This window comes from Vanessa cardui, chromosome 23, assembly GCF_905220365.1.
Source record: "Vanessa cardui chromosome 23, ilVanCard2.1, whole genome shotgun sequence".
NCBI lineage: Eukaryota > Metazoa > Arthropoda > Insecta > Lepidoptera > Nymphalidae > Vanessa > Vanessa cardui.
Genome location: NC_061145.1, coordinates 3,900,156 through 3,926,439, shown reverse-complemented (window position 1 = coordinate 3,926,439; position 26,284 = coordinate 3,900,156). Strand labels below are relative to the sequence as shown.

Below are 26,284 nucleotides of genomic sequence, written 5' to 3'. Positions count from 1 at the left end.
CTGTTGGTCTCTGAAACGAATTGATCGATTTGAACGGGACTTTTACTACCAGATGGCTTATTAGATCAATAAGGAGTAACTTAGACTTTACTTTACTAATATTTTTTTGTAAAATTGCAAACTAAACAAAAACTTTTTTGTTAAATTCAAACGCGTACAAAGTCGCCGGCTCATCCACTAAATGAAACTTAATAAATAAAAGTAATATTAATAAATAAATACTTTTCATTATATTTGAAAATTATTTCAGAATAAGACTTCAATATAGATGGGAAATAGAGATTACTTAAGCAGCTTATATCATAACAGTAATACTTTAAGTTTATTGGTAGGATTTCGAAGGGCTTTACATAATAATAATATTAGAGGTTTCAAAACAGATTCGCTTAACGACTCCGTTTCCGGTTAAGAAACGTACATATGTGTTATAAAGTTATGTGTCACATGTGTTTCCAATATTAGAAACGTGGTGGAATAATAACAACCCTCTCCTCAAAGACGAACAGACCTCAGCCCAGGGGAACTTTTACAGACTATTACTTAGTTTATAAATTACCTAAATTAAAGGTTAAGGGCCTTTTTTGATATGTAACATGATGTAATAACAATAAACATATTTTGATTTTAATTTTTGATTTTTTGATTTTTATTTACGATAAAAATGAACTAATAGGATTATAACAGTGGCCATATAGGCAAATTAGTAATCAAAAATGATTTATTAGATACATCATTATCCTCCTGCCCTTATCTCAATATTATTTGGGGTCAGCGCAGCATGTCTTCTCCTTCCATACTTCTCTGTCAGACGTCAACTCACAAGTAACATTCTTTCTAAGCATATCCTCTTTCACACAATCCATCCATCGTTTCCTTGGTCGTCCTCTGCTTCTATATCCGTCCACATCCATGCTCAAGGCTTTTCTCACAATATGTTCCTCATTCCTTCGCATTACATGCCCATACAATGATAGCCGCCTTCCACATAACATCTCGGCTATCGGTGTCACTTTTAAACTTCATCTTATGTACTCATTCCTTATTCTATCCATTCGCGTAACACCATACATTCCTCTTAGCATTCTCATATCTGCAACATGCAATTGATTCATTTATTAGATACATTGAATTGAATTTAAACCAAGGCAACCTTGACCATCACCAACTATTGAGCTTGAACTGGTGTCTCCGTGTGAAGATCCTCAGCCTTTAATTTAATCGCTTTTATTTTTATCGATTTAAAAGTTATTTATAAATAAATAAATATGAGACAACACCACATACATTACTCTGATCCCAATGTAAGTAGCCGAAGTACTTGTGTTATGGAAATCAGAAGTAACGACGGTACCACAAACACCCAGACCCAAGACAACATAGAAAACTAATGGTAATCTACATCGACTCGGCCGGGAATCGAACCCGGGACCACAGATTGGCACACCCATGAAAACCGGTGTACACACCACTCGACCATGGAGGTCGTCATTATATTATTTATGTATTATATACCAATAAGAGAAGGTTTGGAATATGTTCCAAACCTTCTCCTCGAAGGGAGAGGAGGCCTTTAGCTCAGCAGTGGGAATTTACAGGCTGTTGTTGTTGTTGCTGTTGTTGTTGTATACCAATAAGGTATTAATCTAATGACCTCAAAATACTTTGCATCAGACAAAATTAACTAACGATAGAAATAATTTTAGAAAAATATTTAATGATAAATTTTGTTTCAGAGGGAGGACCCCAGTATGAACCTCACCCTAAATGCCTCAGCAAAATGGGTAATAGAGGCATCAAGGGAGGTCCAGAACCCGAATACATTGCTTCAGAAATTTTCCCTTAACCGAAAAGTCGATGACCCTACACGAGCGTTACTGCTGACGTTTTATGGTATCCTGGTAACGATCGGCGCCGTTGGGAATGCCCTTGTTGTTATTTCTGTAAGTATTTTTTTTTATTTTAAACTTACCTTGCAGTTACATAATCATAATACAGTAGTAACCATAAAATAGTATATTTAAAGAAGCTACCACTGGGCAAGAACGTATTTTTCTTTTAAGGAGCATTTTCCTTATTCCAGGCTCCCCTGGGAGCTAGCTATAAAAAAGTAAAAAAGATCCGATTAAGTAATGGCAAAGAAACATCCGATACATTAAGATTTCCTTACAATACACAACGACAAACAAAGCCGTATTGATATGAAATCTACATATTCTATTCAATGCGCCATCTCGGCTCAAGACTGATGCATCCACAAATTAGTAGTCAGTGACGTCATAAGGTTCTTTTTTAAATCAAAAAGAAAATATACTTTTTTTTTCAATCATTGTTTTAAATTTCAACATAACCCTTTCGTTTCGGAAATTGAATAATACCTAAAAAAAACGACAACTAAAAAAAATAATTAACATTTAAAGCATATCAAATTGCTTTTGTAATCAAAAGAGGTCCTGTATTTCACTAAACATTTATATATGAAGTAGTCAAAGTGGCACTTGTGATAATTACGCATATTATAACAGTATTAATCTAATTGGCGCCGTCTTAATTAGATATGATTACATAAATATTATATATGTTGTGCTTATCGTGAGATAATCTTAATGTATCAGTTCTGTGTCGTGTCTATTTACTAATTTACATAAGATTTGCGTTGTGAAATATGCTCCAATCCTTCTCCTCGTGATGTGAAGAGTTCTTAGCCCAGCTATGGGATATTTGCATGATATTTAAGTATAAATCGAAAATCAACTTACCTATTGCTTGATCAATAATATAATTGTGCAGATATTTGAAATTGTGAAATATTAAAATAATTGTAAGATTTTAAATGGGCATGAGCCAAACGTCGTAAAAAGTTTGTATATATAGTTTCTGTAACGCTGATGAAAAAAAAAAGATTAATATTTCTAAATGCTGAATACCCATTGATCGACTACTGCTGCCGCAGTCGAAGCCGACCAATGAACTTTTAGATTAAAGATCTGTGAGTTACCCTGACTATGATCAGATTCAGAAACAAGATGAATGAATGAATGAATATTTATTTATTTCAGGTAGTTAGAAAACCGGTGATGCGAACAGCAAGAAACATGTTCATCGTCAACTTAGCTGTCTCAGATGCGTTGGTTTGTTGTGTTGGGACGCCACTCACACTAATGGAGCTTTTGACCAAACATTGGCCATTGCCAGACTGGCCGAGCCTTTGTAAAGCCTGCGGGGCCATTCAAGCTATATCAATATTTGTCTCGACCATATCAATCACGGCGATCGCTTTGGACAGATATCAGGCAAGGTTAAATTTAATATAGTTTGTGTAGCGATCTATTTTCTTTAATATTATTGATTATGTTGATTAAATTAATACGTTATGTTTATTTAGAAATTTGATTTATTTTAATTACATTCAATGTAATAAACACAAATCGAATAAACATTGTAGCTTCAATGATACTATGTTTGGTAGATGCGGTAGTGCTTTGTGCAGACCAGGATGGGTACCTTCTGATCCTGCAAATGACCATGGATTTTTTTTAAATTAAGAAAATAATTACCTACAGACAAAAATAGTTGCAATACAAATCATAACCACAAATATCAAACGCCAAAAATTTTGACCTGTATACGTCAATATTCCAATTTTAAAAATATATAGGTACTTAAGGCTCGGAAAATGTAAGTCAGTCAGTGTTATATACGTGCAAGGGATGAGATATCATGGAACTACATCAGCTCACAAAGTTGATAACACATTTATGTATGGAATGGTTACAATTCTTACGCATATGGGTAGTACTTCTTTCCATCAGGTGGTCTATTTACTCCGCGCTATGTATGCTATAAAAATATTTCACAACGTTCGCAGGTAAAAAAACCTCAACGATCCCTCACAGAAAGCTTCAATTCTTAAGATAATTTACTTAAAAGGATAATTAATTAAAATACTCTTTCTCTTAAATAATTTTCTTTCTCTTAAATGGGTGATGGCTGTTCTGATTTATTAGGACAATCATTTTAGGACAATGTATTATGTTCTCTATAGAGTTGCCGATCAATATTGGTCCATTGTTGACGATTACAAAAAATAAACGGTACCCAGAAGAGCTGATCCTTTATTAACCTTTGTTAGAGGTCCGAGCTCACACAATATAAACACACCTATAGCTTATAAACTGTGTATACGGGTCCTCAGTCACCCAATAACCACTACGTCCACAACTTAGATGTATTTGATATATTTGTAGAAGATTTAAAAAGCCGTCTTGAATCAGTGGTTAAAATAAATGGATTTTAGAAAAGTCAAGAAATGAATAGGCTGAAAAAACATATGTCGGACCATGTTTTCGGTCCCAAATGCATTTTGGAAATAAAAGATGAATATCCAAAAATATAGATTATTGATAAGATTTATAGAGAAAACATTTCGCTTTTTGATTTCGGTACCTTTAAAATGACTTTCCAAAACAAATAAGCATATATAGTAATGACATATACCTTTTTGGAATTAGACATATTTGGGGATAATATCGAAAACGGCCAAGTAGGAACGTGATTGAATGAATATTGCAGCATCAAACGTCATTACAACTGACTTTTAATGCTTAATTTTTTTTCGACAATCGATTAGAATACTAGAAGACTAGTATTCTAATCGATAGAATAATAGAAGACTAGTATTCTAATCGATTGTCGAAAAAACGCGAGTAAACCTAGATAGGTCAGATGAAATTTTGACCGTATGAAACAGCGTGGCTTATTTGCAAATTTCGTTGTTTTTATAAAAAAAAATGTTATAAAGTAATAAAAATTAAAATATAATAAAAATTTCTATTTTCGGAAAGTTGGAGATAGAAACGATCGCTCAAGTAGATTTTGAAGGTGTTAAGGATATCCTAGGTTACCAAAAATAGCGTTTTATTTAATTTTAATTTTCCAGTCTTTTTACTAATCTTTGAAACCAATCGGCCGATACTGTCGTTGAAGAGTTTTTACGGCAATAAATGGAAATCCTCGTGTATCTGTGAAGATTTTAGGAAAAACTGAAAATTTTGAAAATTCCAGTTAAAACTGGCATATAGCATGAGGATTATGCTCGTTACATTCAGAATGGTCCAATTAGTGAAAATAATTGTTTGAAGCACCGAAATCGCCCTAATATTAAAAACGTGCATCTTTTCGAAAATAAATTCAATATTTTCACAATAAAAATAACAAAGCAGACTTGATGCTTAACTGAATAAATAAAATTAACTTTTGATCTGGTTAGATTATCTAAAGACTATCTAAATAGTTCGGTTATTTACGAATAGTTATCTATAATGCTATTAATAGATTATACGAGCAGTTCGGATTGGTGTTTTGACGTCAGACCCATGTAGAAATATAGTGTATATTAGAATTGGTAGCATAATTTATTTAAAAATATATTTTTAAATAATCGAATTTAATACTTTGATGTTTTCAGCAATATTATATAATGGTGTTGCCATACTGCAGTTTTTTAATATTACACAACGTTATTGAACATTTTTTAATTAAAATTATGTCATATATTGTAGCAATTATAATTTGTTTTTGTTGTATAACGTGATTAAATTTGCTTTCGCAACTACATTGTTTACGTTACAGGCTTTTAATGGGTATAGAAGCGTAGAGAACATCGAACTGACCTTAATAAAATTTAATATGTTAATATATATTGTTAGATTTTCAGAAACATTTTGATATGTTTTAAAACTGCTTGATTCAATTCGTGAAATCTAAAGGTTTGTAAAATGTTAGCTTATTACGAATATTCTTAAAATAAAAAAAATTAAAGTGACAAGGACTATTCAAAACTATAAATAAATAGCACCAAAGTTATCGATTAGGATTATCGAAGAGGGCTTATTAGTATTTCTTGCAGTACTGATCCGTATGGGCAGTGGTGACCATTTTTATTATCACGTGGCATAACTGCCAGACCGTCTATCTTAATGATATAGCAAAAAAAAACATAATTATATAATTTTCAATAAATAACAATGACACAACGGACACTTATTTCATTCGTGCGTTTTGGAGAAATGAAACAAAATACAAACATAGGTACATACATCGATGACACACGTTACACGTGAACGCCTTTCCCGATTTTCAGACCCGGAATGAACTGATGCTTTACGTCAAAGAACAACGTGTAATTACCCCGGGATCAGCATTAATCGGATTACGGCAGTAGCCGTCTTTAACTACAGAGCCGGTGAACACGGATACATTTCCCGAATCGTCACAGCGATTAGAACACGTTAAACATAACCGGCTGTTGAGGGTTCAAATTGAAGCTATTACCACTGATATAAATAATACAATCAGCTGGCAAAATGCTTTTGCTTTTGCTCTTTCTTCGGATGGCGTCAGCGTTTGTGTATGTTAACTTGACTAAAAGACTAAACTTAAAAGGTACATACTTTCATCGCTTCATGGTATCGATCCAGCACATCTCGCTGACTGACATGGTGGTAATCAAGCTCGGCAGTGAGAGGTCTAAGAAGACTATCGCCACCGATTCTGAGCGCTTCACGTGCCATACTCCATAAGAGTATGAAACGTCACGTATATTGGTGAACCAAATACTACCGGGGTTCCTGATAAAGGAAAGAAAGTCGTAGTCTAACTGTGAAACATTCGATTTTATTTATTAAGAAGAAGAAAAAGGTGATATTATATTCTCTGGTTCTTCACTAATAATATGCAATCAAACCCACTGTAGCATGATGGACGAAGAAACCAGTAAAGCAATAACCATTTAATATTCCCAGGGTTAAAGTTTCTGAGAAGCAATTGATGATTGAACATTGTTTAATATTGACAGTGGTTCATTACAACCTATCAGATAACTGTTTAAATAGATGTTATGAATTTACCACATTAACGCCATGTATGCAATTTCCAATATTGTGTGGTACAGTGACCATGACAATGGTTAGGTGGAAATGTTCCTAATTAAAAATCATTCAGATCAGAACGAAATATCACCAGCACACAACCTTTGCCCATTGTTTCCCAAGCAATTATCCAGCGAAATGAAATCGCAACGCGTTTGCGAGCTTGCAACGCATTCGTTTTGAATACGCAACTAGCTTGCAACACATTTGTGGCGAATTTACAAAGCACTTTTGATACATTTCCGTTTCTTTCTTTAACGCTACAATACCTAAATGTAGTTTACCTGAAGTAGTTCATATATTTACGTCATTCACAGAATTTAATTTCGTTATAAATATTTTTTAAAAATCTCTTTCCCAAAATTTTTGGAAAATAACTCGGAAATCTAATTTTGAGGTGGATAAATTGTGGTGAATATGTTACATACTAGCATAACTACACCATAAAATTTATTAAAATATATACACAATAATAAAAAATTCTTTTAACAGTTCAAATATATTCATTTCAGGAATTAAGAGGTCGCCTGGTAGATGTCAAAAAATGAATATAATTGAAATGAAGGTATGAAGCATAATAAGAAAAACTTAGAATTTTGGTATTGAAATAAAATTATTGCATCAGCAATATATAGAATATACGTAACACGTTTTATGACGTCATAACGACGTAAGCATGTCGTTTGTCGTCACAGCATTTGAGTGAGTTTTACTCCTACAGTGCGATAAATGTTTCATATAAAACTCCTATCAATTTTTTGTTAACTTTTCAGAATACGTTCTTTTATTTTTGACGTCAGTTTAATTAAATGGCTGAGTGAGTCATATCTAATATTGATAATGAAGCACTATCGTGTCGCTTTGCATTCGAAATGTGCTATAAAATTAATCCTATTAACAATCATTTATATGTGCAAATTGCAATTATAAAATACTATAAGAATTATTGATATAAAATACCATAATTATAGATAAATTTAAAAATGTTTACTGCACAAATCATGGAATGATGGAAATGATGCTAGCAGCATTTCCCCGTTGAATCGCAATTTCGATCCTCTGGGAGAAAATAAACCAGCCCTCCTGTCACCTGTGTGTTATAACTTTTAATGAAACTTTTTGCACTGTTACTCCGAGGTCCAAGTATTTCAACTGCAAATGGAGCAAATAAAGTATTTGGAATGTGAAAGAGACAAATATTTGGAGATAAGAATTACAGAATAGGTACATTACAAATTTATTGTACGAACCAAGAGTTTGTGATGGCTATACCATTACACCTACTTCACGCAGAAATGAAAAACCTATTGAATTCTAGTTTCACTGTTGCAGGAATCTACACAGGCTTCAAAATATTCATTGTTGTCTTATTTCGCCAATAATATATGAGTCTTATACGTAAACGATAGGTCTTTTAACTTTGATATGAATATTTTCACTGTATCGAGCCTGTGATGAATCCTCGTATCCAATCGCCAGGGTAAATGTGTATCTATGCAGGCAGAAGTTTCATGTTTTTCATTTTCATTTTGCTGTGAATATCGTGGATCTCGTTTTTGTTCGATCATGGACTTTTAGGTTTTCCCTTTAATGCAAGCATTATTCTGATTTATGTTTTCTATAATTTTGAACGTCTTGGTGACGTAACTTACTATTAATTTATATGTAAATATATATCTAAGCTTTTTGACTCGATAACAGTAAATTAAATCGGTACTACATTACCAACACAGCAATATTTTGTGTTGTTGTGCTGGTAGAATATGTATGACTGAGCCAGTGTGACTACATGCACAAGGGATATAACAACTTAGTTTATTTCCGGCATAGTTACTATTTCGTATTTAATACATATGCTTATATATAAACATACTCGTATAAGTTAATAGTTACGAGTATCAAACAAATAAAAGTTTTTAATTATTCCTTTCATGTATACATTTATTAGTAATGAAACTGTACTTCAAAACCTTTACAAATAGAAAATAGATTTAAATAAGACTCATTTGTATGCACAAAGCAAATTTAATTGTATTTATTGAGTCGTACCTAATAAGAAGCAAGTTCAAAACACCCTTCAAATACGTCTTACTTTCCACGACTTTGAAATATACGAGATAAATATTTATCTAATTCGTTTAAATTCAATTAAATGAAGTCTGTTATTTTCATGAGATGAAGTACTTATGTATAATGTTGATTATTTTTGTTTAATAAGGTAGATTAATAAGGTGACACTTCTATGGAAATTTGGTAGATCCAAAAATATATGGCACCGGAATTTTATAAACATATCGTACGTAATAGCTACTGAGTTCTTATTAATTGTGTGTATAATAGCTATATTATTTTTAATAAAGCTACTTACATACCATTAATTTATTTCACTATATTACTTTACCAATCCATACATATATCATTATTTATCCGCTTATTGTATATTAATTATATCCTTTTACCGCCCAATTTCGAATCTAGTCTACATCCCACACGCCCGTTCAAAATCAACCGCCTTTTGTTTTTCTCATGCCAGGCAGTACCAGTCGCCGCACGCCACGAGAGGAAGTGACGGGAGTCCCACTATATGGAGTCGATAACCGAATCAATAATCATACTAATAAATGTTATTTCAATTTAATAAGAGTATTTAAAAATCAAAACAAAAATATTATTATTTCAATTAAAATTATGTAAGTATATTTAAAAAATCATGACAAATTGGACTCAATATACTGGGAAAGTTGAAAGTTATGGTTCACATTTTCCAGTATATTTATGTCGATCTTGGGGATACTATCAGGGACACTGTTGTTGTTGTACTTGTACAAGCTCATGAGCTCATGAGCTGTACATCTCATCGCGAGTTGTTGCTCGATTGCTATGCATCAAGGATTTAAGATCCCCATAAACAACAACGAATGCTAACGATGCTTTAATTAATGAGCCTTTAGACAAGACATTAACGATAAAGTTCACACAAGGGGTACATGTTGCTAAAACCACATAACCCTACATCAATTTTTTCAATCTCACGATCACGACATTTTGACATAGCGCTCACAAGTGACAACAACTCTTCAAATAAATTAATGGTTCAATAATTCCGATTCGCGATTGATCAGATCACCTAGGTGAATGGATTTTTTCTGAACGCTCCAAAAGTTGAAATAATTGAATCGACGTTAAAAAAATACGTCTACATCGCCGTGCGCTTCGCTCGTCCACTGCAAATTATAAAGAGTACTGAACTAACGAAAACGGCCAAAATACGTACTTTCAAATGCACCTACCCTTACTAGAATGAATATTAAACACACATATTTTTTCTTCAAAAATTTCAGGTTTCATTAATTTTGATAACTTTGAAAGTGACAAAAAATCTTCTTCCAAATGTCCCCTGCTGAGGCCTTCTCTCCCTTTGAGAAGTAACTCATTCCAATACACTGCATCATTGGAACAAGGCAGTATTTCGTTGAAAACACATGCAGATTTACATTGAAAACACATGCACAAGATATATCGTTAGAATACTTGGCGTTGATATCCTTCACCACAAATTATAAGAAAATTGAGTACAAGAAAATTATGTGGTAGTTAAAATGCAAGCGTTCTATCCACTGGGCTATCTCGGGAAAATTACACAAGAAATAGCGGTTATTTTTTTGAATAAAAAAGATTAAAGCCTTTGAATCCACATTATCCACAAGATATAGTCGTTAATTGCATTATACCTTTGTGATATGAATACTCGTTTATATTTTTGTTTGATATTTATAAAGGAAGTTCTTTACACGTTCCATGGAATATAATGAAAGTTTACCTTCCAGTGTAGGTTTATTTGATCGTTAAATATAAATAACTTTATATATAAAGGTAAATGTCACAAGTATAACGGTTTCTGAGTTTAAGGTCTTGCGTAGTTATGTACGCGATAAGTTATGGGCATATATCTTAAAAGCATTATTGACTTTTTTCAAGATTATAATTGTTCCACAGTTGGGAAAAAACTCGCTACTTTGTTAAGTTTATAATGTGTTCTACCTTGGCGCTATTGATTGATTATTTATATATATCATACAACATTTCGTATTCCATAATTTAACAGATACAATTCAGGTCTATCTGAATTTGAAACCGCTTACCTTCGATTATGAAGTCCGGGCTCCCTTTGCCAGATCGATTCTTAAGCAGCAGCTGTATCACAAGAGAAATTGAATTTATTTCCATTAAATTCAAAAGAGTGTAATATCGATCTTACCGAAATCTCTTGCCCTTAATAATCTGCTATGACGTTTGTGTTCGTATGTCAGAGTATTTCACAGTAGAAGCTAAGATTGTCCAATTTTTAATGGTAAATGCCCAAAAGCGTTTGCGATTCTAATAATCTAACCTAACATATACTGAAATCGAACGTTTAAAGCCCAAAAAAACGTCTCATATTCAGCAATACTAATACATTTACCAACTCATGTCAGTAAAACCTAAGACTCTTAAATATTAAGAATTACCGTAGTTCGAGTATTTACAGTAACATATATATATGTGTACATAGATTATGATTACCAGTATACAGTTCAGTGTTATTATTACAAAAGAAATCTTTGATCGAACTAAGTCTGTACACACATATGTTTGTCTTATCTAAAAAAGGCAAATTTTAAACAACAGTAATCTAACTGATACCACATTGTTTCTTGGAATCACTTTAGACAAAACTCATTGTAACCCTCATTAATCGTCCTTGACAAGGAGATTCGGCTTCACAGCGTATAAAAGTTAGACAACTAGCTGATGTGGCTACTGCTCGATTAGTATACTTTAGTTACTATCATAATATTATGTCTTACGGCATTTTGCTTTTGAGTAACGCTACAGATATTGAAAGTGTTGCCATCTTGCAAAAAAATCTGATCTATTTATAATCTTGGTGCTCGAGACCTACGGGATATTTACGATAAAGTTAATATAACAGTTGCTTTACAATAATTATGTTTACAACAATATATACGTATATCACATATTTTTTAGATGATAAAAAAGCGTGGAATTAATACCTGTTGACTTCCAGGCAGGATATATTAATTTAAATAATTGTACTAACTAACATGACTGTATTTTTTTTAAATGTTGAAAAAGAGTAACTACTGAGTTTCTTGCCGGTTCTTCTCGGTAGAATCTACTTTTCGAACCGGTGGTAGCTTCACTTAATTGTTAAATGACGATTCAAGAGTGCTTGTAAAAGTCCACTTGAATAAAGTATATTTTGATTTTTATTTTGATTATTTTGTCAATTTGAAGAGATATTTAAAATATAAAATAGAAGTGAATATTTATATTTTTTTCAGATAATACGATTTCCCGTATTGTTCATCCAACTTAGCTGAAGCTTTGTGCAGTCGTAGTTGGGATTCACTTGTTTTTTAGTACTATAAGCAGATAATACGTTGAATAGGAGTTGTATTCTCTTGCAAAAGAATTAAATAACATTTTCAACTGAGATTTCAACTTTGTTAAGAGTAAATGAATTGCTTATCAAAAACAATTCTTTATATAGTTTAAATACGACTAATAGCTGGTAGTAATACCTATTAAATACTTTGAACAACTTTAAGTCGTTTTAAGGAACTCAAACCTTTTTGATACTTTTGGCGAAAAGACGCAGATAATTAAGAAACAAAGGAAATACATATATTAAATTGGCAAAGACAACTGAGTGAGTTGTTATACTGTGTTTATGAACCGATGTTTTCTTTTTGTTTGCTATAAAGGAAATACATAAAGGTGTAGTGGTACATCCAGTTAGAACAAAGTTGTATATAAAAGTTATATATTAAATAACAATGAAATAAATCAATTTTGTAAATATATTTTTTTTTTATTAATTTTAAGGCAATAAATAATATTGTTTTTAAGAATAATATAAATAAAAGCTATATAATACAAAGAGATTATTTATCTTTTGAGGTTTTGTATATATCATTTGTACGGACGACCAGATGGACTACCTAATGGCTAGTGTATAACCGCTGCTTATAGACATTGGTGCCTTAAGAACTGTTGTAAGGATTTTATATGGCCAATGCACCACCAACCATCCGCCAATGATCAAGATTAATAAAAAAATCACAAAAGAAAATTATCATCCACGTTTTAATGACAAACAATTGTTTTTCAAAAAAAGAACAATTCGAAAGTTTGGTAAGCAATTTGCTTAGTAGCAATAATCCTTACAAAAAAATGAACTCGTAATGTCAATTTGAGCAAAGGTAATACACGAAAAGGCATCAAATATTATAAGTTATAGCTCTCTTAATTCTATAACGTATATTCACAATAGTTTACAAGGCTATTCACTTTGTAATATAGGCATCCGCTGTAAATGGGTTTGAATGTATGAAATCCCGAGAGTACAAAGTTTCCAAGTTAAACAGGCTCTAGGAATTATGTTAAAAGAGTGTTCTACAGCAGTACAGTGTTAGAGTTAATTCCTGTACACGTTAATTATTAATTTCGAATATATGTTCAGCGCTGTGAAGTTTTGGGCATGTTGATCCAATGTACACATTAAATTTTATACAAAACCAATAACCGTTACGGAGGTTAGCATTATTAGTGTTGGTGTTTAGCATACATATGATGTTAAAATTTTACATACAAATGACTGTGTCGTTTGTGTAATGGCTAGCTTTTAAAGCCTCATCAGCCTGAGATAATTCCGTAAAAATTTATTTGATTTTTTTGATTAGGATTTCTCAACGGTAGCCAGTCAGATGATGGAAGAGTTACTCCCGTATTTTGGAAAGAACGTATAACCGTTGGTACTCTTTTCAACTGTATCAAATTTGTCTCATTGGTTTATAAGAGAACAGGCTGAAGTCAATCAGAAGGTTATTTCTATACACCTTCTTCTGGATACAACAACACACACAAGTACAAAGATGAATCTCATTATGATTCTTTCAACCATTTAAGTGTATAGATGAATATAGCTATATGATTGGAATTATGTTTTTCAATTTTCAAATCAATTATAAATTTATCCAGTAGGAAAACTAACACGAGTTTTATACTGAGATTTAAAGTCCTGTCATACGAAAATTATTTTGCCATTCCAACATATCAAGTATTTTTCAGAATAATACTAAATAGTCATCCCAAAGGACTGTCCTTTTAGGATGGCTATATGTAGATCATTAGATAGACTTCTAATTTTATAATTAAAATCTATAGCCATAGTTTTTTTATGGAATAAATTGGCTGACGAGCATATGGACCACCTGATGGTAAGTGGTCACCATCACTCATAGACAATGAAGCTGTAAGAAAACTAAACTATTCCTTACATCGTCAGTGTGCCACCAACCTTGGGAACTAAGATGTTATGTCCCTTGTGCCTGTAGTTACACTGGCTCACTCACCCTTCAAACTGGAACACAACAATACTGAGTACTGTTATTTGGCGGTAGAATAACTGATGAGTGGGTGGTACCTACCCAGACGGGCTTGCACAAAGCCCTACCACCAAGTAAATAAGAAGGGTCGTACGACATTGTTTTTAATTCCATTCCATTTTTACAGATAGTTTATAACAAAATAATCTTACAATTGTTACGCTTATGTTCACCAAAAACATCAAACAATTTATCAGTGTTAACATGATCGTAATCAAATTCTAAATCATGATTAAAATAGTCGGTACCCTATTTACAATGTCGGTATTATTAAACAGTGTATATTTACGTTCCGTATATTGATTTTGTATGAACTCCATTATTTATCAGTTTATCATTCGAGAGTTTCGTGTAATGAACCAAATACCCAAACACTACAGAAATGATAAAACCACTTAATGAAGCCGATAACACGTCGCCTATAAAACATACAAAATATTAATATAAAAACTATGACATGTTAAAATGAAAATGAATTTAGTATCTAATACTTCGGTATCGTGAATTCGTTCATTCTTTTTTCAAATAATTTGGCTTACTGGCAAATGGCATTGATACTAAGTAACTTATAGACGTAAGATGTTATTCCCTTTGTGCTTATAGTTACACTGACTCACTCACGATACTAATAGTATTATTATTGTGTGGTTAAAAGCTTGATAATATGTTTAAACGTACCCAGACGTGCACATTGCTCTCATATCAAGCGAAATGGTAAATGGTCACCACCTCAACTGTTCCGTAACATGTGTTGACTGGTTGAAAAGCCTCAAATTAGTCGCTATCCGTTGTATATCTTCGTTGTACTTAATTACATATCAACGATTGATTTTAGTCGAATTTATTTATCGTAAAATACTTATTTACTTTCAGAGAAAATCTAATTCCAGAAGTAATTAAATTTATTTCTTTGATGAGAATTTATTCAAAATTGCTCTTATGTAAGCGTCATCCTAAAAATAACCTTATTACAAAATCACTAACATTCATATTTGTTTACAGCTGATCGTGTACCCGACGCGGCCTGGATTGCAAACAATGGGAGCCCTTATCACAATGTTCTTTATATGGGTCACAGCGTTCACTCTGGCCTCTCCTCTTTACATTTTCCGAAGTTTGAAAACCCATAAAGTTGGTTTACTGGGCATGGACTCCTTAAGTTTCTGCATAGAAGATTGGCCCATAGACGATGGGAGAGCCGTATACTCCTTATTTAGTCTTGTCTTTCAATATCTGGTACCTGTGTTAGTAGTTGTAATGGCGCACGTACAAATTCATAGACGACTTCGTGGGAGGAGAAGAACTACACGCAAAACACCAGCTATTCTCATAGCCATTGCTGTTACGTACGTGATAAGTTGGCTGCCTTTAAACGTTTTCAATATAGTCGCAGATTTCAGTTCAGAAGCGATTCTGGATGAGACATCGATGACAATAACATACGCGGTATGTCACATGTTCGGGATGTCCAGTGCTGTATCCAACCCGTTGCTGTATGGATGGCTAAACGACAACTTCAGGAAGGAGTTCGAGGAAATCCTGTGCTGTTGTAGGAAAAAGGGTCAAATGAATAAGAACATGAGGATTAAGAATAGGAAAATGGATACCGAGTTGACGGCGCTGGCGCAGCTGGAACAAACGGTGACGGCCAACACGAAGACGTCGCAATGCTCCCAAATTTTCTGACTAAAGACTTGTTTCAAATAGCAGGAAACCATTGAGATGGAAAGTATCTGAACTCTTGTCAATTCGAATAATTATTATTTTGTACAGTGTATTTGGTGTAAAAAGTTCCTCTGTCGTTTCACTTCTTGTTGATAAAAATCTGTATAGTTTACGTGTATTATGTGTCATGTAAATATAGATCTTCTTAAGTGTAATAAAACAAATGGGGATTTACGTTTTATTGAGCCCAAAACGTAAATCGCCATATTATTGATACGAACATGTGATTTAAGTGACTTAACTGTAATTTTTTTAATAAAACAATCTTCTGGGTATGTGACATTTTCATTTGTACCTTAAAGTAATTTGATAAGTTCAATATTTAGGTTTTATGATAAAACTAACGCATTTAGAATAACAAAATGATTTTAGTAGCCTACTTTCCCTTTTTTATGTATTGTTTTATTTTTATTATATTGTTTTAATTGAAAGCTGTTTTCGCAAAATTTAATTGAATCTCTCTCGTCAATCGTTAAATTTATTAAAATATTATGAATAAATAGGATATTTTAATGAACAAAATATCTCAAAAGGATTTACATATTTTTAATAAAAAACCTTTTGATATTGAGAAGTGATTTTGGATATTTTATTAAAGATCGGTAGGTCGTTAAGATATTAAGAATTCATAGCATCTAATTACAGGAAGATAATCACTAAGGAAACTGAGAATATTAGTAAGTAATATTCAATTTGATCCTCACGAATAAACGAATATTAAGCAGGAAATATTTTATACAACACGATAAAGAACATATTATCGCTAGTAGTCCCCGGCTGCGTCTGTCTGTCTGTCGCGATAAACTACAAAACTACTGAACAGATTTCCATGCGATTTTCATAAATAGATAGAAGGATTCATAAGAAAGGTTGAGGTATATCATTTATTAAGGGTTTTTGTTAAGAAGTTGAATTAGAACGACAATCGTGAAACATGTCGAAATAAAAAGAACAAAAATGCAGGGACGGGAAACTAGTACAATAGAAATATTTGAATACGATCGAATTACATATCAAACCTAAAATCTTCTTATAGCGTTAAACTGTTGACGAAATAAATATATTTAAGTTTCTATGTTCATCCAGTCACAGCGTGCGTCCGTTATAAATAGCCAGGTATTTTGTTGGTGAGGTTAGAAGGCTACCCTAGCCTGAAAATGGACCATATATTAGTCTTAAAAAAACTTTTCAATCAGTGCATCCTACCTGTAATGACAGACGGATCCAAAACCACCCACCATGTGCCTTGTCCAGCAGCTCGAGGTCACTCAGCAACAACAACAACAACAGCCTTACAGGCTGTTCCCACTGCTGGGCTAAAGGCCTCCTCTCCCTTTGAGGAGAAGGCTCGGAACATATTAAACCACGCTGTTCCAATGCGGGTTGGTGGAATACACATGTAGCAGAATTTCTATGAAATTTGTCACATGCAGGTTTCCTCACGATGTTTTCCTTCACCGCTGAGCACGAGATGAATTATAAAGACAAATTAAGCACATGAATCAGCGGTGCTTGCCTGGATTTGAACCCGCAATCATCGGTTAAGATGCACGCGTTCTAACCACTGGGCAATCTCAACTCTCACTCAGCAAATTGCAGCAGAACTTTGGAGTTTTTAGAAATATAATCTGAAGTTAAGGTATTCATCAGAGGTAAATAAAAGTTAATGTCAAACAACAAAGCTCCGTGAACCTGCTGTTAGAGAAGACCCATTCGCGAGTGGAGACCAACGTCAGCTTGGGACACCAGATAGGTAGGTAGGTGATGCTATTCATAAAGCACCAGGAAAGGATTGGTAGAGAAAAGCTCAAATACCGAGCTCAGATACTGATGATTTTTTGATTACTCCGAAATTATAGTAAACAGAAATAATTTGGCATTTCAATTTGATAAATGAATTGATGAAATATCTATCAACTGAATTAAAACTATGAAGCTAATGTATGTGTGTGTCCTGCGGACGATATACTCATATTTTTTTAAGAGAATTAAATGGTCGTTAAAATGCTATTAGTTTTAAAACACATTAATGTTTTATAGCTTCCTATATAAAATTTTGCCATTATAATGATAATAGTAATTGTTATGAAATGAGCGAATTTAATAATGAAAGTACTTTTATTGAGAAGTTTAAATTTATTAAGTATTTTACTGTTATGTAAGTACCAAAAAACTTTAAAAGAATAGCATTAAATACTTGTAAATAGCAAGCTTAAATATATTATATTGCTAGGCAATTATTGCTTCTTACGTAACATAAACATATATATAACCTCCATTCAAATTCATAACACTTTTTTTTTTTTTTAAATCATGTACTCTCAATAACCTTCTGTGTGATTGATTTCACGATTTTAAAAATAATTATTTCCTTCATCCTATACATTAGAAATTTGTATGTTTTGAATGTACTCATTTGAAAGTAACTCTATCTGTCTGTCTTTTGCTCTTTCACGTACTAACCAAAAAACCGAATTTGTTTAAATTTCTTGTGAAGCAAGCTTAACAGTAAAATATAAAAATGCTTTCAGTGTTCATTTGTAAAATTACTGTCCAAGAAGAACAGGATAACGAGTATGATCCAGAAATAGATCCACAAAGCATGAACCTTGATTTCAAAGTAAACAAAACTGAATTGGAAATAGCGTTAGAAGAGTGTATGATAGAATATACTGAATGCCTTAGTTTTGTCCAGTAAGTGACTCTGATTATATGAATATGCAATTTGAAAATATTTAGAACAATATCGCATAAATAACGTTAATTTTTAGTTCCATGACCCATGATGCTATTACGGTTATAGAATAGTATGCTATCATAAATTATTGATTGATATCAAATTAAGACTAATTTAGAGAAACATGAATCAGTGTCATGGATAAAGTCTGACCGAAACTGGTTTTCTTTTGAAACTCAGGTGGTCAACTGCTGAAATTTGGTGCATTTTATCCATTATTCTATATTAATTAGGATAGGAAATAGAAACACAGTATATTAAGTTTGTTGTACTTAGTCAATTTATCTATACATATAATAAAATTGGAGTGTCTGGGGTGAGTCGCCAGTACTCCATAATTCTGATTAACCAACTGCAACATTTATCAATCTGATCACCATTGCTTTACATTTCTAATATAATAAAATATATTTTGTATCTTTATGTATATTTGGTGTGCAGAGTTAAATAAATGAGTATTGGAGGATTTCAAACTAAATTGCCATCAGTGATCAGTGAAAATCATCTGAAAATCTCGGTGTAACTCTTCCCCTGTGCTATGTTCTCGTCACCACTTACAACCTTTTTGCTCACTTCTTTGTATATTTACAGTAGATTCTTGATAGATTGTTGAACATATTCTACAAAATACATACTTGTGATGTGTAACCTCCTTTTTAAAGTCGGTTAAAAACCAGCTGCATTTTCACGCGCTGCCTCGTAATTACAGTCATATTTAATAGCATGAATAATATTACTTTGATGAAATGGTTCGGGAATGTTAAAAATACGAAATTACACCCGGCAGGTGACGCTTAAATTTATACCCTTTAAAAAGTGTTAACGTACTTTTTTAATTAAGAGTTGCCATAAAATCCGCAAAATTCGCAAGACATAATTATACAGTGAAAATTGAGATTGTGGGACGGAATGCTTTTTGTTATTCACTGGTTAAAATTTATTTGAATTTTCGTATGATAATTTAAATAATTAACAGCAATGCCTGTTATTAAGGCATTGTTTGTAAGTAATAATTCCCTGAAAGCCAAAGCTAGGTTATTTCTTTATTCCGTCTACAGTCGTCCGTGCAGTTGTAATATCTTATTTATGATTTGATTACTTAGCTGTGTCCTCATAATTTTAATTGACGAGTTAATTTGAATTAGGAACGAAAATAGTCCAAGGACTTGAAAAAGAAATTATTGAATATGAACTCATTACGAACCAAAATTACCTACATGTCAAAAATGTTAATCATAACCAAAGAAAGCGAATTCAAATACAGACAATCATTACTGAAATTCTATGTGCTTATAATTCATCGTATAAATCAAAAGGGGGTGACGGAAAATTCCAAGTCATTGAGTAATTAATGAAAGGAAAATAAGGTTCGTACTCTCTTCAGATCTCAATCGCAAAACGATTAATCGAAAACGTCGGAAAAATACGGTTTTCGAACGATTTATTTCAATTATTCCTCGCTGTTTCATTTTACAATATATTTATTTGGAGCTGTTCCTGAGGAGTGAAATACATAACCTTTTCTATGTACATATATGTCTGTCAAACAAGAACACTGGGTGATATGGCTTTCACTTATTAGATTTTTGTCGTCAAACATCAATACTTGGTATTTTTGTGTTTTGGTTTGAAGAGTGAGTGAGCCAGTGTAACTATAGCCAGAATAGTCATAAAATTTTAGTTGATGAAAATGATTAATGGAGCATTGGTGATGTAAAGAATGATTAATAGTTTTTGATTCGTCTACGGATAGTGATGACAACTTAGATGACCAATCTGGACAGACAGAATAGAACAGACACTCCTATAAATAACACAAATACAAAAAGCAAGGATGAACGCGTAAATCCATATTGATGTAATAAAATGAAATATGAAAGTAATTCTCTGTATGTCTGTCTCTCGCTCTTCCAGTACCAAAGTACTTAACTGAATTTGACGAAATTTAGTATGAAGCAAATTTGAACTCCAAGAAAGGACGTAGGCTACTTTTTTATGACATAGGTGGCATACTACCAGGAGGCTCACCTGATGGAAAGTGACTACCACCGCCTATGGATATTAGGGTGAAATCTCGTCTATGTATGAGGAAAAAATTTTTTTGAGCTATCCTTTCCCAAGAGGTATCAAAATTTATGTAATTTTATACAGATCACGAGAAAGGTAAAATAGAATTTTATGACATTTTGAGGGCTCAACCTTACTTTGAAATTGTGTGTTTTATGGTTTTACAGATCTAAAGTGTACAGCTAAAATAACACAAAAATTAAGTTATTAAGTAATCAAATAAAGAATTTTATTACTGAAATTAATTAAAAAAAAGTCCATGAAAAATAAATAAATAATAATAATAATCATAAATATGAGACAACATCACATACATTACTCTGATCCCAATGTAAGTAGCTTAAGCACTTGTGTTATGGGAATCAGAAGTAACGACGATACCACAAACACCCAGACCCAAGACAACGTAGAAAACTAATGGTAATCTACATCGACTCGACCGGGAATCGAACCCGGGACCTCAGAGTGGCGTACCCATGAAAACCGGTGTACACACCACTCGACCATGGAGGTCGTCTATAGAGATGATTATTAATGACAAGGGCTTAAAATTTAAATTTAGTTTTGTGTCCAAAATTTGGCATTACTGCTCTCGATTGCAACTTGGTTCTAATTAAGCCATCTCTAGAAATAGCGTCAGTTACAGTTTGTGAGGCCGCCTTTACTAGTTTAAAACATCTTTCTACAGATTGTGTATGATTGTGTATGACAGGGAAAGTCAACTATTTTCAATCTGTTTTCTTTTGTAATAATTTGAAGGTCCTCATTACATATATGTTGAAGAACTGGTGGTGATGTTACAATAATGTCCATGTAATCTCTAGAAGAAAAGTTTAGTTTTGGTATTTTAAATATCCTGCGATTTGTACTAATTTCAGCTTTTCTAGCTTTTATTATTCTTTTTAATGCAAGCTCCCAAATATGATCTTTATAATCAAACAACATACTAATAAGTAGGTTTTCTGGGTGCGAAAAAATAAAGCATTTCTTTCAATAACAAAATCTACAACACATCCCAGCTTTTCGGTTAAAAATCTAGAGTACTTAATCAGTTGAAAAATATGTTTGGCTCCATCCTTAAAAGATGACTTTTTCTTGATTTAAAACAAAATCGGCGCTTATATTTTAACCACGTAGTTGACAAGCAACTGCAAATTTTCTGATGGATTAATTTTATGATATTATATGGAAGTACTGATAATCCATACTCATCATCAATCATAATACTCAGGTATTCGAATAACAGAAGTAAGCCACATTGAGTGCGACATTTTTCCAGCCACCCTTCCAACCGGTATGAGTAGCAGTTCCGTCACATCCAACGCAAATCACTTCATCTATATTCCAACCTTGACCCTCTAATAAAGGCTTTGGATGGCTCTATGAATCTTGTTTTTATCAATAACCAGAATTAAATTTTTCGTAGAAATCAAGCCAACGTCAGCCAAAACCGCAGAAGCAACAGCAGCAGCATATCGCGTCTATAAACCATATCTATTACAGACCTTTGCAACTGTTAGCACCGACAATGTGTTCCGATTTCTCGTTAAAGTTCAAAAAGTTCAATTTGAATTGATGGACCTTTTTCATTAGGTTTATTTATATTCGTCTTTTAACCTTAATTAAAGATAGCAAAGCTCCACAAAAAAAAAATGTAAATTTTTCAAAACTTTAAAGATTGGTAGAACCCTAAAGATATAGGATAATTTTATTTTTTAAATTATTTTGATAATTTACGATCTATAACGCAAATTTTGAGAGTTCTTGGGTTACGAACGCAAAAAAAAAAATTCGGGACACCCTAATGGACATCTGCAACACCAGGGGTCTTGCAGGTGCTTTGCCGGTCTTAAAGAAAGGAGTACGCTCTTTTCTTGAAGGTTTCCATGTCGTATCGGTTCGGAAAAACCGCCGGCGAAAGCTGATTCCACAAAGTGGTTGTGCGAGGCAGAAAATGTTTAAGAAATCAGGCTGTTGTGGATTTTCGGATATCAAGGTGGTGCGGGTGAAACATAGAATTTTAACGAGATGTCCGAAGGTGAAATTCTGCAGCCGGGATTAATCCGAACAATTCCTCGGATTATTCCCCGTGAAAAATTCAGTAGAAGATGCAGAGTGATCCAACATCTCTACGCAAAGCCAAAGGATCAAGGAGATCGGAAAGGGCTTGATCGTCCATAACTCGAGCCACTCTACGTTGGATGCGGTCAAATGGAAGGAGCAGGTACTTGGGATCACCCGCCCAGATTAGAGAGCAGTATTCCATGTGAGGCCGAATTTACGCCTTGTAAAGTTTTAGGCGATGGGCCGACGTGAAATACTGTCTCACCTTGCTGAACACACCGCGCTTTTTTGAAGCCAATTTGGCTTTGCCTTCCAATTGACCGCGGAACTGAACGAGGCTCGAAATATCAACGCCAAGTATTCCGATACTACCTATGGCGGCTATCGGGATGTTTTTAAATCGTGGAGATACCAGAAATGGTGTTTTTTTAGCGGATAAATTTCTTCGACGTTTTACCGAGAATATTAGCGCGGCTGGTGTATAAGGTGTCAACGGTACTGTCGCCTGAATAGCAATGAATGTTCCCGATTTGCAACAAATCATTGATATGCAGAAACTTTGTTTGCCTAACACATGACAATCCTAAAACATGAGCGAAGCCGCGAGCGACAGCTAGTTTATCATATCTTGGTCTTCCGGGTGTCTCATAATACGATAACTTTATAATGAGAGGTCAAAACTTAGTGACCCAATTATTTTGTAACGGAATTGAAAATTTGATACTTTACCAAAGTTCAGCAGTAATTACTATATTGGAGAATGTTCTTAAGAAACATAATACTAACGACATCGTCGAACATCCGACAAACGTGAAGTTACTTACAAATAATAATGATAATTGGTACTGTTATAAAAATTAGGAGAATATATTTCAAAACGAATCTAATTTTGTTAATAAATATAATAGAAGATTTTACAAATACAATACTATGCGCTTCCCTATTCTTCGGTTTCACTGGAAAAACGTACTAACATATTTCCCTCACAAGAAGTGAAGGTTCAGTGGGGATAGTGCTAAGTTCATGATGCACCGAGCAAAAGCAACTCCCAGTATAAGAATAAAATTAAATTAAAAACTGAAACAACCCCCGACCAAACAAGACAAATTCAATGACCCCAAACTTGACGGGCTTACTTAAATGTAAAGCAGGGTCATCGAGCGCTATCATCAGACTAGTTCAGAGGTTCCAGATTTCCAGCATCAGGTTCTCATCAATTAGAAACATAAAGAGAACTAGTTTAGACAAATCCAACGAGCCCAAACTGAATGGGTTTACTAAAAGGCAGTCCAGGATTATGTCTCCTATCCTCGATCAGCAGACCAGCTCAGTGGTTTCAGAAGACATTAGTGTTTCAAGTGTCAGATTCCACATATGCTTGCAAGCAAACTGAGCCGATCACACCTAAAAAACGACCTGATTACCTCGAACACCTGAACCGATTTCCACCAAACATAGCTAAGAACACTCTCGATTGATATACCTTTCAAACAGAAAAAACCGCATTAAAATCGGATCATTTGTTTGGGAGCTAAATTGCCACAGACAGACACATACATATTACACAGACACGTCAAACTTATAACGCCCCATCGTTTTTGCGTCGGCGTTAAAAAAGCGGTACCCGATCCGTTCAAGAGATTAAACCAGATTGCTAATATAACTAGTCAATTATTTGTAGTCTGCCATACTGTAACACTAATATGAGGAAGACTTCATTGACCATTTCACATTTATATTCGTGCCTACCCAGACTATAAGATGGAAAATGACTTATTTTCCGATATAATAACACAATGTAATAAAAATGTCCAGTATATATGAAATTATGATAGCGTTATGACTTTATTAATAAAAACATTATGTTACAGAATGAAGCCGATTTGTGTAAGACACGACAATGGTAGTTACTCGTTATTTAATACCATCTGTGACATCGATTATGAAAATTGTCGCAATACAGAAAGTAACTAATTCATAATTAACTATTTTGTTCTTCTTTTTTCTTGCTATGAGCCGAGATGGTCCAGTGATTAGAACGCTTGTATCTTAACCGGTAATTGCGTGTTCAAACCCAGGCAAGCACCACTGATTGCTCATGTGCTTAATTTGTGTTTATAATTCATCTCGTGCTCGGCAGCGTGAGAACATATCGTGAGGAAACCTGCATGTGTCTAATTTTATAGAAATTGTGCCACATGTGTATTCCACCAACCCACATTGGATCAGCTTGTTGGAATATGTTCCAAACCCTCTCCTTGGTGGAAGAGGAAGCTTTAAAGGGAGAGGGGGATTTAACCCAGCAGTGGGAAATTTACAGGCTCTTGTTTTAATGTGTTCTTTTAAAATTTTCATTTTATCTACATATATTTCAGATAATATGAAATGGCATTACATCAAAGATGACAAATGTTGATGCTGAAACTACATATGTGATATATGATGTTTGAAATAAAATACATAATATATATTTTTGGTATTTTTTGTTACAAATTAAAAAGTGGAACACTATCAGACAAGTACCTAGTGCTGGAAATCTAGTTGAAATTTTCTGAAAAATTAAATCTGCACTAACAGTACATATGCGAAAGTAACTCTGCCTGTCTGTGTATCTGTCTTTCTCTTAAATAAATATTATCAGTATGAAGCAAGCTGGAAGTCGAAGGAAGCAAATAGGTTCCTACATCCCATAAAAAGCAAAAGAAGCTGCGGGCTGCCACTTATACTAAATAAATATGACGTTCCTTCTATGACAAATAAACATCAAAAAGCAGTGAAAGAAAAATAGTAATAAACTCAACATAATGTTTTATTCGCGGCATGCCATCGATAAGGAAATTTGCAACATTTCGTACTTACTTTATTTTATGCTATAAAAATATTCAATTTGCACATTCCGTATATTTTGATTCGAAAATATCAGATTTTTTTTCAATCAAACAATAACTTTCAATAATACATAAAAAAATTAACAAAAAGAAAAACCGACTTCAAACAAAACACTTTTAAAACAAATAAATATGTACAAAAAAGTAATAAAATAATTGCATATTCATCATATTTTTTAGAGTCCTCCTAAGTAAAACGAAATGAAAAATATTAGACTACTTAAAAGTCGATTTACGATTATATAACGCAATTATAGTTATTGTTATATTATTTTGGAGCTGGTGTCAGCCACGGGCATACTCACCCTCAACAATCAAAAGAAAGAAGCGATACGAGCCCCTTGATTGACCCAGTATATTATCGTATAAAAGGTAATTTGTAAAAAACATATTTGTTTAAGTAGTCTCGTATTGTTTTTTAATAAA

At 33.2% G+C, this 26,284-nt stretch overlaps 2 protein-coding genes across 2 annotated transcripts in view; both read left to right on the top strand.

Moving 5' to 3' along the window:
- The window catches only part of LOC124539811 (neuropeptide F receptor), an 83,104-nt gene extending 66,727 nt beyond the window's left edge, over positions 1 to 16,377 (top strand). The window contains exons 2-4 of the mRNA XM_047117168.1: positions 1,734 to 1,940; positions 3,057 to 3,290; positions 15,380 to 16,377. Coding sequence (XP_046973124.1) covers positions 1,734 to 1,940; positions 3,057 to 3,290; positions 15,380 to 16,063 — 1,125 coding nt within the window. The 3' untranslated portion in view covers positions 16,064 to 16,377. The remainder of the gene's footprint in view (positions 1 to 1,733; positions 1,941 to 3,056; positions 3,291 to 15,379) is intronic.
- A 1,765-nt stretch (positions 16,378 to 18,142) lies between these two features.
- On the top strand, positions 18,143 to 25,437 carry LOC124539662. Its single transcript, XM_047116967.1, has 4 exons — positions 18,143 to 18,260; positions 18,634 to 18,796; positions 24,842 to 24,936; positions 25,346 to 25,437. Exons 1-4 carry the CDS (start codon positions 18,209 to 18,211, stop codon positions 25,384 to 25,386), a joined length of 351 nt encoding a protein of 116 aa, XP_046972923.1. The 5' UTR covers positions 18,143 to 18,208; the 3' UTR covers positions 25,387 to 25,437.
- Positions 25,438 to 26,284: the final 847 nt, after the last annotated feature.